The sequence below is a fragment of the Salmo trutta genome, chromosome 6, assembly GCF_901001165.1.
Source record: "Salmo trutta chromosome 6, fSalTru1.1, whole genome shotgun sequence".
Lineage (NCBI taxonomy): Eukaryota > Metazoa > Chordata > Actinopteri > Salmoniformes > Salmonidae > Salmo > Salmo trutta.
This window is the reverse complement of record NC_042962.1, coordinates 53,333,993-53,350,376: the sequence shown is the minus strand read 5'-3', so window position 1 is coordinate 53,350,376 and position 16,384 is coordinate 53,333,993. Positions and strand designations below refer to the sequence as shown.

Here is a 16,384-nt window from a genome sequence, read left to right as displayed (position 1 = left end):
TTCATAGTGTCCGTCGAATTTTTACTCTGAGAATTAGAACCTAACAGTACAATAAACATATTTTAGGTTAACACAAAGTAATTACCATCCTTTTTGCTTATTAATTCAGATTAGACTAATCCATACTGTGCACTGCCCAAATTGGTGCATCACTGTAACACATTATGAAGACTGTGACCTACAGCAGGTGGTGCATCTAACCCCTTGTCTTGACTGTAGCAGTAGCCTGAACACTACTGTAGATACAGGTAGAACAGGTATCCCCTTCAGGGGGTATAGCTCACTGTTGTTGCTGCTGTTATGTCAATCTGTGCTTCAGAACTATGTACATGTACAGTGTTCTGTTACTAGAGATGTGCTGTTCTTACCTGTTATGATGATGACAATGAGCGCTACAATGGTAACGACAACACCAACAACAACAGCACCGGTATTGGAAGACTCTGAAATAAAAAAACATTTTGTATTGATACTTTGACAGGAGTTGATCAGGAATTCAACATAGTTCAGCATTCAAAATGTCCTGCAACACTAGCAGTGTTACTGACATATCAATACATAAGACTAACACACTAATGAGTGTCCACTCACCTGAACCAAACACCTCTCCAACTGGATCACTGACTTCCTCACTAACAGAGTTCTTCATCTTGCAAATGTACTTGTAACTGTTGGTTGGTTTGCCAGTGTAGTTCTTAGAGACAATCAGCTGTTTTCCTGTGACCTGCCACGCCCCCTCCCCCACTTTCCAGCTGTAGGTGACTGGTTCAGCATCAGTGGTGTCGCCTTCACAGGTTAGAATGCAGGAGGTTTTGTCTGGGTTACAGGAAGAAGTGATTGTGGGTTTGGGGACTGGCTCTGTAAATAGAGGAAAGAAACAGGAATAATTTGGGAAAATGCTTGTGAGGCACTGCAATACATAACCTGCTGTTTCTACATGACCACGCACGTACATACACACATGTATAAGTGTCCACTCACCTAAACCAAACACCTCACTGACTTCCCCACTAACAGAGTTCTTCATCTTGCAGATGTACTTGTAACTGTTGGTTGGTTTGCCAGTGTAGTTCTTAGAGACAATCAGCTGTTTTCCTATGACCTGCCACGCCCCCTCCCCCACTTTCCAGCTGTAGGTGACTGGTTCAGCATCAGTGGTGTCGCCTTCACAGGTTAGAATGCAGGAGGTTTTGTCTGGGTTACAGGAAGAAGTGATTGTGGGTTTTGGGACTGGCTCTGTAAATAGAGGAAAGAAACAGGAATAATTTGGGAAAATGCTTGTGAGGCACTGCAATACATAACCTGCTGTTTCTACATGACCACGCACGTACATACACACATGTATAAGTGTCCACTCACCTAAACCAAACACCTCACTGACTTCCCCACTAACAGAGTTCTTCATCTTGCAGATGTACTTGTAACTGTTGGTTGGTTTGCCAGTGTAGTTCTTAGAGACAATCAGCTGTTTTCCTATGACCTGCCACGCCCCCTCCCCCACTTTCCAGCTGTAGGTGACTGGTTCAGCATCAGTGGTGTCGCCTTCACAGGTTAGAATGCAGGAGGTTTTGTCTGGGTTACAGGAAGAAGTGATTGTGGGTTTGGGGACTGGCTCTGTAAATAGAGGAAAGAAACAGGAATAATTTGGGAAAATGCTTGTGAGGCACTGCAATACATAACCTGCTGTTTCTACAAGACCACACACATGTACATACACACATGTACGTACACACACACACATGTATGTGCACACGCACAGAAACACTTACTGATAACAGATATTGTATATGTCTTGTCAAGCAGTTTGCTGTTGAACTCCACATAATAAACTCCACTGTCTGTTTTCTTCAAGCCGGTGATTCTCAGCTCTCCAGTAGTCTGGTCCAGGGTTGTACGGTTTATGAAGGCAGCATAGATGTCCAGACCACCAAAATCCTTGTCCCACTCTGCCACCTTGTTCTTCCCATGCTTCCATAGGATGCTTGTGATGGGGTCAGGCACTGTGGACTTGTCCGGTGTCAACAGGAGGTCACCTCCCACTTCATGATAAAGATCATCTAGGAAAGCAGACATTTCATACATGTATCAGAGTATCAATGTATCCAGGGTAACACATTATGGTTAGGGTATAAATATGTAGTCCTAACCCTATTGGCATTGAACTGACATTATTATCAACCTTTACTGTTTATGTCTAGAATTCTACTTGCTGGGTGTATCTGGTCTATGTAGTCTGGCCACTCTGACTGGTATTTTCCCCCTCACTGGAGTAGAAATGTATCTGGACAACACCACAGATTAAAGTCTTTGTCTACAGCCTGTCCACTATTATATCACTAGCTAGGTTTCCATCCAATTTACGACTGATTTCCATGATATTATTCTAAATCTGCATGAAACAATACGCACATTTTCCCACCAGAGAGATGTTTCCATCAGACTGACTTTTTGAGGATAAAAGGCTGTGTGTGATGACATAGTGAACATGAGTGTATGGAACTCCCTAACATCTTATATAGCGCAAGTTAACAGCAAACCTGGTTTAAAAACAACAAATAAAGCAACACCTCATGGCACAGCTCCTCTCCCCCATGTGACCCACTTGTTGTGTGTATGTACTGACATGTATGTGTAACTGATAGATGCACACACACACGTTTTTAAATGTATGTAAATTGTAAAGTATTTTGTCTGTAATGTCGCCATTGGCGTTGGCTAATGGGGAATCCTAATCAAATCTAATCAAAAATCACACAAAATGTATTTTTTCGCTTACATTTTCATGTACCGGGAATAAAAATCTAAAGTTCAATGTGTTTCCATCGCATTTTCAACTCTATTGATAGTTTTGCCACAAAAACTGTTGCGTTGATTAGCAAAATGCCTACTCTGGTCTTGGCACCTGCGTTCTAGCTAACAGCTCTCAGATACAGTGCGGGTAGGCGTACTGGTAGGCTAGTCTACATGATGAGATTATTATGGCAGTCATGTATCAATAATCATGTCACCAGAATAAGACCCTCAATATTTATTGGAAAGGAGCATTAAGATTGCGTGCACTTTCACCACACTGTGAAGTTCATCATAACTTATTTCCAGATAACTTAGCGGGGCATCTGGGGGTCCCAACATTTGTTGGGGCATCTAAAGATAATTTCCTGCATTTTTACACAATCCACTATGCCGTCTCTATTTAGAACAAAAGTAAGCACAAATGCCCACAATCATCAAGCTAGGTAAGAAATTGTTATTAAATATGTTTAAGTGATTCATATGACTAAACTTGATCAAAGGTAATTCAATAATAAATATTGTGTAGCACCTTTAACCAATATCCTAACAAATGAACAACTCTTGACCCTCACCAGCCCGACCCCCACCAGTCTAGTCAATAACTCAACTATCTCCAAACACAAGTTCCTTCCCAGTTCCTAACTTTAATTTGCTTTGTTCACAAGGGAAACGTTTTGGAAACAAAAAAAACACATACAGTCTATCCATAGCTTAATGTGCTTTCCTGTACAGATTAATGCCCTGTTCAAGCTGGGCCCTCTCGTTCCCTTTGCAGCCAAGGTACAACATAGACATGGATGGAACACTGGTCACTCTAATAATGTTTACAAACTGTTTTACCCACTACATATGTATATACTGTATTCTAGTTAAGGCCATCCTATTCAACTATTGCTGTACATATACTATTCTATCCTACGTATTCTTCACATACAGAGCATTCGCAAAGTATTCAGACCCCTTGACTTTTTCCCCATTTTGTTACGTTCCTTATTCTAAAAATGCCTTATTCTATGCCTTATTCTAAAAAGGGATTAAATATGTTTACCTTCATCAATCTACACACAATACCCCATAATGACAAAGCAAAAACAGGTTTTTAGAAAATTTAGCAAATTTACTAAAAGTAAAAAACTGAAATATCACATTTACATAAGTATTCAGACCCTTTACTTAGTACTTTGTTGAAGCACCGTTGGCAGCGATTACAGCCTCGAGTATTCTTGGGTATGACGCTACAGGCTTGGCACACATGTATTTGGGGAGTTTCTCCCATTCTTCTCTGAAGATAATCTCAAGCTCTGTCAGGTTGGAGGGGGAGCGTCACTGCACAGCTATTTTCAGGTCTCTCCAGAGATGTTTGATCGGGTTCAAGTCCAGGTTCTGGCTGGGCCACTCAAGGACATTCAGAGACTCCTGCATTGTCTTGGCTGTGTGCTTAGGGTCGTTGTCCTGTTGGAAGGTGAACCTTCACCCCAGTCTGAGGTCCTGAGCACTCTGGAGCAGGTTTTCATCAAGGATCTCTCTATACCTTACTCCCTTCATCTTTCCCTCGATCCTGACTAGTCTCCCGGTCCCTGCCGCTGAAAAACATCCCCACAGCATGATGCTACCACCACAATGCTTCACCGTAGGGTTGGTGCAAGGTTACCTCAAGACGTGACGCTTGGCATTCAGGTAAAATAGTTAAATCTTGATATCATCAGACAAGAGAATCTTGTTTCTCATGATCTGAGAGTCTTTTAGGTGCCTTTTGGGAAACTCCAAGCGGGCTGTCATGTGTCTTTTACTAAGGAGTGGCTTCCGTCTGGCCACTCTAGCATAAAGGCCTGATTGATGGAGTGCTGATGAGATGGTTGTCCTTCTGGAAGATTCTCCCATCTCCACAGAGGAATTCTGTCAGAGTGACCATCAGGTTCTTGTTCACCTCCCTGACCGAGGCCCTTCTCCCCCCATTGCTCAGTTTGGCCGGGCGGACAGCACTAGGAAGAGTCTTGGTGGTTCCAATCTTCTTCCATTTAAGAATGGAGGAGGCCACTGTGTACTTGGGGACCTTCCATGCTGCAGAAATGTTTGGTACCCATCCCCAGATCTCTGCCTCGACACAATCCTGTATCAGAGCTCTACAGACAATTCCTTCGACCTCATGGCTTGGTTTTTGCTCTGTCAACTGTGGGACCTTATATAGACATGTGTGTGTCTCCAAATCATGTCCAATCAAATGAATTTACCACAGGTGGACTCCAATCAAGTTGTAGAAACATCTCAAGGATGATCAATGGAAACAGGATGCACCTGAACTCAATTTCGAGTCTCATAGAAAAGGGTCTGAATACTTATTTAAATAAGTATATACTTTTTTTTTTACAAATATTTCTAAAAAACCCACTCAGCTTTAGGATCTTAGTGAAACATATATTATTAGTTTTGGGTGTGTTAGCCTAAGGCCAGAGTGACAACCCACAGGACTGCAGACCCCCAGCAGCTAGGGATTGCCTAAATAGCTATCTCCCCTGGCGGGGGCATGTTTTCAATACAGACTCCTTTAGTCGTACTGAATTCCATATAAGGCATCAAGACCTTATGAAAGTTTCCCAGTATACCCTTAATCTGGTAATAGATCAAAGCTAGTGATACATAACCAACTTTCCAATTAATGGCAATACATTTCTTATCCGCTATAAATGCAGTTACTTCAGATAAGTCTCCAATATCAACATTTATAGCAAACAAAAACAGGGCGAAGGGAGAATCTGTAGGACTGCTGAGATGAAAGAACATACTCTTTGTCAGAATTCAGCCAGCCTTCACAAGACCATAACATATGTCAATATGTCCCCTTTTGTGTTTTACAGCTCCAGCAGAGGAATGACATTTCCGAGTGCATGTTATTCAGTTACACTGGCATATAGTACATTCTGTGGGTGGTCTTAAACTGCAGTAATTTATATCTGAGATGATATGAACATGACTGGGCATTCAAACATATCTGCATCCATTCATCATCATCATCAATAGCTTCTACCAGGTCTTCCTCACATTTTTGTTTTACATGTTTTGTGTCATCGGGAAAAGCCTCTGTTAATCCTTGATACAGTTAGGAAATCTACTTCAGAGGTTTGTCAGACTGCCTTAAAATAGCATCTGGCTTGTCCAGTGTTTGCTGCACAGAGTGTGTTGTATCTGCAAACGTTCACCTGAGATCCATCACAGACTGGTCTTCCCTGACTGCCTGACCCACCATCTGATCCTCCTAAGATGAGGCATGACAAAGAATTACCTTGGTGTACATTTATACAATATATCATCCAAGAATAGAATCAATGGTTCATTAATTGAAATGATCATTATTCCCAGATCCCAGACTGTAGCTGTAAGCTTAAACTGCTTTCCTGTAGCTACTGTAAGTCTACCCATCAATTCAAGATGGAACTTTGTATCATTCATTGATATTGTTAATATACTGCTAAATTCACCTGAGCTCTGTAGACTGGTCTTCCCTGGCTGTCTGACCCTGCTGGGACCCCTGTCACCATCTGATCCTGCTAAGACATGATGAGCATAGTGTTGTGTACTGACTGTGTACTAGAGGGCTGCTTTCCCGCGGGATGTCTGCGGGTTCCGACAGAGATCATTGCGGCTCGGTCTGCAGGTGGGAGCGGATGGTAAGACAGATTACTTTTGGATGAAAACACTGTATTTAGGTTGTCCCACAGATTATTTGGAAACGGTCCTCTTTCTGCTTTGTATGTGTTAGCCTACCTATTGTATTAAAATTAGAGGTCGACCGATTATGATTTTTCACCGCCGATACCGATACCGATTATTGGAGGACCAAAAAAAGCCGATGCCGATTGATCGGCCGATTTGTTTATTTATTTGTAATAATGACAATTACAACAATACTGAATGAACACTTATTTTAACTTAATATAATACATCAATAAAATCAATTGAGCCTCCAATAAATAATGAAACATGTTCCATTTAGTTTAAATAATGCAAAAACAAAGTGTTGGAGAAGAAAGTAAAAGTGCAATATGTGCCATGTAAGAAAGTTAACATTTAAGTGCCTTGCTCAGAACATGGGAACATATGAAAGCTGGTGGTTCCTTTTAACATGAGTCTTCAATATTCCCAGGTAAGAAGTTTTATGTTGTAGTTATTATAGGAATTATAGGACTATTTCTCTCTATACAATTTGTATTCCATATACCTTTGACTATTGGATGTTCTTATGGGCACTTTAGTATTGGCAGTGTAACAGTATAGCTTCCGTCCCTCTACTCGCTCCTACCTGGGCTTGAACCAGGAACACATCGACAACAGCCACCCTCGAAGCAGCGTTACCCATGCAGAGAATGGGGAACAACCACTCCCAAATCTCAGAGTGAGTGATGTTTGAAACGCTATTAGCGCGCACCCGCTAACTAGCTAGCCATTTCACATCGGTTACACCAGCCTAATCTTGGGAGCTGACAGGCTTGAAGTCATAAACAGCGCAATGCATTGCGAAAGCTGCTGACAAAATGTACGAAAGTGCTGTTTGAATGAATGCTTACGAGCCTGCTGCTGCCTACTACCGCTCAGTCAGACTGCTCTATCAAATCATAGACTTAATTATAATAAACACACAGAAATACGAGACTTAGGTCATTAATATGGTCGAATCCGTAAACTATCATCTCGAAAACAAAAAGTTTTTTTCTTTCAGTGAAATACGGAACCGGTCCGTATTTTATCTAACGGGTGGCATCCCTAAGTCTAAATATTCCTGTTACATTGCACAACCTTCAATGGTATGTCATAATTACGTAAAATTCGGGCAAATTAGTTCGCAACGAGCCAGGCAATGAACGCAAGAGCAGTGACACAATTTCATGTTAGCAGACAATAGTAACTAAATATGCAGGTTTAAAAATATATACTTGTGTATTGATTTTAAAGAAAGGCATTGATGTTTATGGTTAGGTACATTGGTGCAACTACAGTGCTTTTTTCGCAAATGCGCTTGTTAAATCATCACCCGTTTGGCGAAGTAGGCTGTGATTCAATGAGAAATTAACAGGCACCGCATCGATTATATGCAACGCAGGACACGTTAGATAAACTAGTAATATCATCAACCATGTGTAGTTAACTAGTGATTATGTTAAGATTGATAGTTTTTTATAAGATAAGTTTAATGCTAGCTAGCAACTTACCTTGGCTTCTTGCTGCCCTCGCGTAACAGGTAGTCAGCCTGCCATGCAGGCTCCTCGTGTAGTGCAATGTAAGGCAGGTGGTTAGAGCGTTGGACTAGTAACCAGAAGGTTGCAAAAATGAATCCCCCCTGAACAAGGCAGTTAACCCCAGTTCCTAGGCCATCATTGAAAATAAGAATGTGTTCTTAATCTGACTTGCCTAGTTAAATAAAGGTGTAAAAATAATAATAATACAAATGTTTAAAAAAATCGGCGGCCAAAAATACCGATTACTGATTGTTATGAAAACGTGAAATCGGCCCTAATTAATCGGCCATTCCGATTAATCGGTTGACCTCTAATTAAAATCATATTTTTTGCATTATTCACACACTTTGAATTCGCTGCTTCAACTTAAGTAGTCTACTTCTCCTAGTTGGGCCTGAGAGTTCAAGTGTGTCTAGTATGTGTGGACTCATTGAGATAGAGTAGGCTGCCTACATGAGTGGAAAAGCACGTGGCAGTTAACTTAAATATGAAACTAGCTGAAATATGATTAGACTGTAATTTACTACAGTGTCTGCAAATAAATATTGATATTGGAAAGAAGTGGAGGGTCCAATGTAAGTCAAAGTGGAATCAAAACATTTAATCATCATTGAAAAGGAAAAGCTACAACACACACATAGGTTAGGCTACTATGGTGAGCGAGCGTTGCGCCTTTTTAATAAGTATTGATTAGCCATTTATTTGTCTCTGCCTGCAAATCATCCTCCTAAAAGGCAGGCTATATCCTATAGGCCTATGCATAACGTAGCAAGTGTTGTTGTTATCATTCTTGCTGCCTCCAGTTCAGTAGCCATACCTGCACTATCAAGTGCGCGTGTTGTCTCAAGTAAATAGAGTAGGCTATAGACTACGCATGGGCAGAGAAGCACAGGGCATTTACACTACATGACCATAAGTATGTGGACACCTACTCGTCAAACATCTCATTCCAAAATCATGGGCATTAATAAGGAGTTGGTCCCCCCTTTGCTGCTATAACAGCCTCCACTCTTCTGGGAAGGCTTTCCTCTAGATGTTGGAACATTGTTGTGGGGATTTGCTTCCATTCAGCCACAAGAACATTAGTGAGGTCGGGCACTGATGTTGGGTGATTAGGCCTGGCTCGTAGTCGGCGTTCCAATTTATGGTGTTTGATGGGGTTGAGGTCAGGGCTCTGTGTAGGCCAGTCAAGTTCTTCCACACTGATCTTGACAAACCATTTATGCATGGAACTCACTTTGTGCACAGGGGCATTGTCATGATGAAACAGGAAAGGGCCTTCCCCAAACGGTTGCCACAAAGTTGGAAGCACAGAAACGTCTAGAATGTCATTGAATGCTGTCGCGTTAAGATTTCCCTTCACTGGAACTAAAGATCCTAGCCCAAACAATGAAAAAGCCCCAGACCATTATTCCTCCTCCACCAAACATTACAGTTGGCACTATGTATTCAGACAGGTAGCGTTCTCCTGGCATCCGCAAAACCCAGATTTGTCCATCAGACTATCAGATGGTGAAGCATGATTCATCACTTCAGAGAACACGTTTCCACTGCTCCAGAGTCCAATGGCGGCGAGCTTTACACCACTCCAGCTGACGATTGGAATTGCGCATGGTGATCTTAGGCTTGTGTGCGGCTGCTCGGTCATGGAAATCCATTGCACGAAGCTCCAGACGAACAGTTATTCCCAGCAAACGCAAATCGTTTGGGCTCCCGAGTGGCACAGCGGTCTAAGGCACTGCATCTCAGTGCTAGAGGCGTCACTACAGACCTTGGTTCTATCCCGGGCTGTATCACAACTGGTGGTGATTGAGAGTCCCATAGGGTGGTGCACAATTGGCCCAGAGTCGTCCTGGTTAGGGGAGGCTGGGGTAGGCCATCATTGTGAAACAAGAATTTGTTCTTAAAACCTGTTTGGTATAGGGGGCAGTATTGAGAATTTTGGAAAAAATATGTTCCCATTTTTAACTGCCTCCTACACCAACTCAGAAGCTAGAATATGCATATTATTGTTCAGGTTTGGATAGAAAACACTCTGAATTTTCTAAAACTGTTTGAATGGTGTCTGTGAGTATAACAGAACTCCTATGGCAGGCAAAAACCTGACAAGGCTTCAAGCAGGAAGTACCCTGTCTGACAAGGAGTCGTGCGTCTTACCTCTTTTTATTGAAAAGTAAGGATCTTAGCTGTAACGTGACAATTCCCAGGGCTCCAATAGGCTCTCAGAGCCCGCGAAATAACTGAAGGTTTACGAGGGAACCTCAGGTTGAAACATATTATCGCCTTTTGTAAGTGGATGCTCGGAGGACCTTTCAATGATGCGCGTGCATGAGTCGCTTCTGAGGAGAAATTTTATTCGGCTGTTTAGGCTCAATGCATACTCCCGGTCGGAATATTATCACTTCTCTACGACATAAATGGCATACAAATTTGTTTTAAACAGCGGTTGACATGCTTCGAAGTACGGTAATGGAATATTTAGACATTTTTGACAAGCCAACGCGCCATGCGCGGGACCGTGAAAAAGCATTCTAGAACTCACGAACAAAACGTCGCTGTTGGAACATAACGATGGATTATTTGGGACCAAACCAACATTTGTTATTGAAGTAGAAGTCCTGGCAGTGTATTCTGATGAAGAACAAGCAAGGTAAGAACATTTTTCTTATAGGAAATGTGATTTTGGTGGAGGCTGAACTGGGTGGGTATCTAAATAGCTAGCCCTGTAATGCCGGGCTATGTACTTAGATTATTGCAAAATGTGCTTCATCCGAAAAGCTATTTTAAAATCGGACATATCGAGTGCATAGAGGGGTAATGTATCTATAATTCTTAAAATAATTGTTATGCTTTTTGTGAACGTTTATCGTGAGTAATTTAGCAAACTGTTAGTAAATTCACCGGAAGTTTGCGGTGGTTATGCTTTTTCTGAACGTCACATGCTAATGTAAAAAGCTGGTTTTTGATATAAATATGAACTTGATTGAACAGACATGCATGTATTGTATAACACAATGTCCTAGGTGTGTCATCTGATGAAGATTATAAAAGGTTAGTGCTGCATTTAGCTGTGGTTTGGGTTTATGTGACATGATATGCTAGCTTGAAAAATGGGTGTCAGATTTTTTCTGGCTGGGTACTCTGCTAACATAATCTAATGTTTTGCTTTTGTTGTAAAGCCTTTTTGAAATCGGACAGTGGGGTTAGATTAACGAGATTCTTGTCTTTAAATAGCTGTGAAATAGTCATATGTTTGAGAAATTGAAGTTATAGCATTTCTAACGATTCAAAAATCGCGCCACTGGATTGAAGTGGCTGTTACGTAGGTGGGACGAAATCGTCCCACATACCCCAGAGAGGTTGTTCTTAACTGACTTGCCTAGTTAAATAAAAAAACGGAAAAAATTGTGCTGATGTTGCTTCCAGAGGTAGTTGGAACTTGGTAGTGAGTGTTGCAACAGAGGACAGACAATCCCACTCTGTGTGCTTGTGCGGCCTACCTCTTCGCGGCTGAGCCGTTGTTGCTCCTAGACGTTTCCACTTCACACTAATAACAGCACTTACAGTTGACCAGGGCAGCTCTAGCAGGGCGGAAATTTGACGAACTGACTTGTTGGAAAGGTGACATCCTATCACGGTGCCATGTTGAAAGTCACTGAGCTCTTCAGTACGGGCCATTCTACTGCCAATGTTTGTCTATGGAGATCGCATGGCTGTGTGCTCGATTTTATGCAACGGGTGTGGCTGAAATAGCTAAATTCACTAATTTGAAGGGGAGTCCACATACACTACATGGCCAAAAGTATCTTTCCAAGGAAATGTACTTCCTCAATTGGCCTATGATTAAGCTATAGTTTACTACATTGCCTAGAAAGGCCTAAATATTGATCACCCATATTTCTCCTTCTGAAAATCCTCCCACTCCTATAAGGTAGGCTATAATAGCTCAAGAGAAAGTGCAAGTCTCTCCAACTCTGCTCTCTTCAAACTACATCTAGCATATACCCCAGTAATACAGATAGCCTAATATAAGGGCCATGTGAGAATATCTGGTAATTTAACCTATTTCTCAAGTTATTTAGCGCATTTGATATTGCCTATAGGATTCAAAATTGCTGGGACTATGGCTGGCAAGTGAGCTGCCCCACATACGCCTAAAATAAAGATTCAATAAAAAATAAAAATAATGTTAATTATACATGTTTTTCTCATTGAGACAAAATCTATTTTTCAAGAGGGACTTGGTCCAATAGCAGCAGGGGGAACACATTTTCAGTCAAAACAACTTACAAACACAACATTAAACAAAACTATATACACACAGTACAACAATTACATATTACGTTAAAAAACACAAATGTCTTGACTATAAAACAGCTGTCCTAAAGACAATTACACTATTCTATGATATTTACATTGATCAAGTGTTTAAACTCCATCAAACGAGACTAGATCATCAAATATTTAAATGTTCAGGAGAGAAATCCAGGACCACGGAGCTGAGTAACTAAAACTATTCTACCATGACCTGTTCTAACTCTTGGTACTGTTAAAAGCAAACGAGAATGGGACAGTAATTAATATTTATTTACCCACCTGATTAAAAAAGAGCAGAGATAAAATGGCCTTTTACCCAATATGGCCTTATAAATCAGTGTAATACCAGTGTTTGTCACGTCCTGATCAGCAGAGGGAGTAATTGTATTAGTTTTGGTCAGGGCGTGGCAGAGGTCTTTGTGTTTTGGTATGTGTGTCTACGTTCTGTCTAGCTTTGGTTTTCTATGTAGAGTTAATTGGGGTGGGACTCCCAATTGAGGCAGGTGTGTTGAGTTGCCTTTGATTGGGAGTCCTATATTAGTAGGGTGTGTTTGTCTGTGTGTTTGTGGGTAATTGTTTCTGTTCAGTGTGATATGCTGTCAGTACTGTTTAGCTGTCGGTATTTTCTTGTTTTTGTAGTGTTCCAGTGATCGTTTTGAATAAAAATTATGAACACTAACTCCGCTGCACCTTGGTCCACTTCTCTCCGTGACGACAGCTGTGACAGAATTACCCACCACCAAAGGACCAAGCAGCGGAGGAACAAGGAAGAAGGATGGACGTGGGCGGAGATAAGGATGAGCATTACCAGGGCTATGGAAGAGTTAAGTAAACTCTAGAGGCTGCCCCAATAATTTTTTTGGGGGGGGCACAAGGGCAGTTTTGCGAGGCAGGAATGGAGCCCCAGGCCAGCTCCCCGCACTAGCCCTAAGGTGCGTGTCTCCAGGCTGGCACGTCCAGTACCAGCCCCACGCATCAGGCGTCTAGTGTGTCAGCCCAGCCTCGCCAGTCAGGAGTTGCCAGAGCCTCCCGCCAGTCAGGAGTCGCCAGAGCCTCCCGCCAGTCAGGAGTCGCCAGAGCCGCCCGCCAGTCAGGAGTCGCCAGAGCCGCCCGCCAGTCAGGAGTCGCCAGAGCCGCCCGCCAGTCAGGAGTCGCCAGATCCGCCCGCCAGTCAGGAGTCGCCAGATCCGCCCGCCAGTCAGGAGTCGCCAGATCCGCCCGCCAGTCAGGAGTCGCCAGATCCGCCCGCCAGTCAGGAGTCGCCAGATCCGCCCGCCAGTCAGGAGTCGCCAGATCCGCCCGCCAGTCAGGAGTCGCCAGATCCGCCCGCCAGTCAGGAGTCGCCAGAGCCGCCCGCCAGTCAGGAGTCGCCAGAGCCGCCCGCCAGTCAGGAGTCGCCAGAGCGGCCCGACTGCCCGGGTCTGCCAGAGCGGCCCGACTGCCCGGGTCTGCCAGAGCGGCCCGACTGCCCTCCGGCCCGCCTGTCCTCCGGCCCAGCCCGAGTGGCCCGTCTGCCAGGGTCAGCTCGAGTGGCCCGTCTGCCCGGCACAGCTATCGGCGCCACCGAAGTAGACGACGCCGAAGGTGGAGCGAGGTTCACGTCCCGCACCTGAGCCACCTCCAGGATAGGTGGGTTGGGGGAGGGAGGGTGTAGCACAGTGCCGTCGTTGACGGCAGCCACCCTCCCTTCCCTCCCTTCCCTCCCTTATTGTTTAGGGGATATTGTTTATTGGTTTTTTTGGGGTATTGGGGATTTTTTGTGTTTTCTTTTTTTAAGGTGCATTCCGGGGTCTGTACCTTTAGGGGGGGGGTACTGTCACGTCCTGACCAGCAGAGGGAGTAATTGTATTAGTTTTGGTCAGGGCGTGGCAGAGGTCTTTGTGTTTTGGTATGTGTGTCTACGTTCTGTCTAGCTTTGGTTTTCTATGTAGAGTTAATTGGGGTGGGACTCCCAATTGAAGGCAGGTGTGTTGAGTTGCCTTTGATTGGGAGTCCTATATTAGTAGGGTGTGTTTGTCTGTGTGTTTGTGGCTAATTGTTTCTGTTCAGTGTGATATGCTGTCAGTACTGTTTAGCTGTCGATATTTTCTTGTTTTTGTAGTGTTCCAGTGATCGTTTTGAATTAAAATTATGAACACTAACTCCGCTGCACCTTGGTCCACTTCTCTCCATGACGACAGCTGCGACAGTGTTTAAGCCTACGCAAGGTCAATGACGACCAGCCAACAGTGCTGTAGGGATCACAATGATGTGTTAGACGTTTTTGATTTGTAATGAACCTGAGGGCTGCATGATATACTGAATCAAGTGCTCTCAGGGTATTGGTTTAGGCCTGCATATATATAATTTCACTAAAATCTAAAACCGCCAGTAATGTACATCGTACCAGCTCCTTCCTGGCCTCCAGAGAAAAACAAGCCTTATGCCGGTAACACTGTGGGACTGCGGTTAGGTTTGGGACCATTTTTTGTGGTAGCGGGTGGGAGTCAGACAGAGCCATGCTGGTGCAGGCAGTGGCGGGATAAAGAAATCGATCTGGCGCAGACTTCCACTGTGCACCATGACAGTGAAGCCTGTAACATTAGAGCTATTTATTACTGTGTCAGTGTGAAAAGTAGGGAATTAGCTTGGGAAACTGAGATACCAATAACGTTACATTGTCATACTGATGAATAAAAACTCACGTTACACTGAAAAAACGTCACAATATCAATCTTCAATCCAGGGGCGGAAATCCCGGGGGGGACACGTCCCCCCCATCCTGGGAAAAATATGATTTGTCCCCCCCAATATATCACTGAAACATAACTATGTCATTTAAATAATATTAATAATACGCAATGAAAGCAATTGTGCTGATTATAGACACTTAATAGCGCGTTTTTAAGTTTCAAAAGATCGCGACCCCCCCACCCTTTGCCTCACAAAGGTTTGATCCACTGCCAGTTCCTTAGTTGGCAAGATAACAGAGGGGTCGTGTCTACTGTCTGAAAGGCACTCAATGAACGTAACTGACGTAAGGTTAATCCAGTTAATCGCGCACACACACTAGCTGAATATGCAGAGCTAGCGCGCAAATATTAACTATTAAGCTAGCTAGTACCTATTCCATTTATGTGGCGTCATCAAAGATGGAATCTTTGCTATCGTCAATGTATTCCAAGATCAGCATGCAGATGATGTAAGTTAGTGCTTCAAAGTCCCTGTGATAAGGTTAGCGATAAACTGAAGTCCAAACTGAACAGAACTACACTCTCTTCTACCATTGTCTTAAATATATTTAATGGTCTCGTTGAAAAAGCTCAATTGTCGCAAGGGAACTTTTATTTATTTATTTTATTTCACCTTTATTTAACCCGGGTAGCAAAGATTATAGCAAACACCACTGAAACTGAATTGGTGCTCGCTAGCTTTGCAAATTCAGCTATTGTTGGAAGCCAGCCAATATGAAACAAACTATTAAAATTACAAAAGGTTGCAGCATATGTTGTGTAAATGGTGAACTCATACAGCTGTCAACTCTTGTCATTTTAATCCGTTTCACATTTGCTAGCTACCTTTTAGATCGAAGCCCAAATAGAATGATAGAAGCCCATCTCCTACTGTAAATAACCTACACACTGTGTGTGTGTGTAGCCAGCCAGCCAGCCAGGTAGAAAAATGGCAGAAAAATAAAAGACGGACATCAGAGTATTTTTCAATACACCAAAACGCATAGTAAGAACCCTAGTAGCCTAATATCTCAAAGACTAGTTGATAAAATGTTCATAAGAAAGAAATGAAATTCTAATGGAAATGTTTCACAATGATGTCATTAGGCAGAGCAGGCAACAGATGGCACACAGACAGCAGAGTTGGGGACAGATATGCAGGGACAGACTGGCAGAGACAGGGAGTCTCAGGTAAGTTTGTTGAGTCTTTGTTTGGCAACATTATGAAAGGTTCTAAATTTTTTTGACTTGTAAAATAGGAACATAATTGGAAAATGCCATGGATATCCCCACTCTCAACTTAAACTGGTGACTGAACTAAGATTTGTTAAA

The 16,384-nt window shown here is 42.9% G+C and overlaps 1 protein-coding gene and 1 long non-coding RNA gene across 6 annotated transcripts in view; both read right to left on the bottom strand.

Moving 5' to 3' along the window:
- Positions 1-16,384, bottom strand: part of LOC115196277 (uncharacterized) — a 38,535-nt gene that overhangs the window by 12,014 nt on the left and 10,137 nt on the right. For 4 of the 5 annotated variants that reach the window (XM_029756944.1, XM_029756945.1, XM_029756946.1 and 1 more), the window contains exons 2-6: positions 1,770-2,057; positions 1,360-1,614; positions 982-1,236; positions 592-858; positions 369-443 (exon numbers count right to left, since the gene is read on the bottom strand). In XM_029756944.1, coding sequence (XP_029612804.1) covers positions 369-443; positions 592-858; positions 982-1,236; positions 1,360-1,614; positions 1,770-2,057 — 1,140 coding nt within the window. The remainder of the gene's footprint in view (positions 1-368; positions 444-591; positions 859-981; positions 1,237-1,359; positions 1,615-1,769; positions 2,058-16,384) is intronic. The other variant, XM_029756947.1, reaches the window with a different exon arrangement.
- Positions 5,849-6,313, bottom strand: LOC115196285 (uncharacterized). The gene is made up of 2 exons (XR_003878829.1): positions 6,270-6,313; positions 5,849-6,046 (listed from the first exon to the last, which is right to left on the bottom strand). It is a non-coding gene; the product is annotated as an uncharacterized LOC115196285 (long non-coding RNA).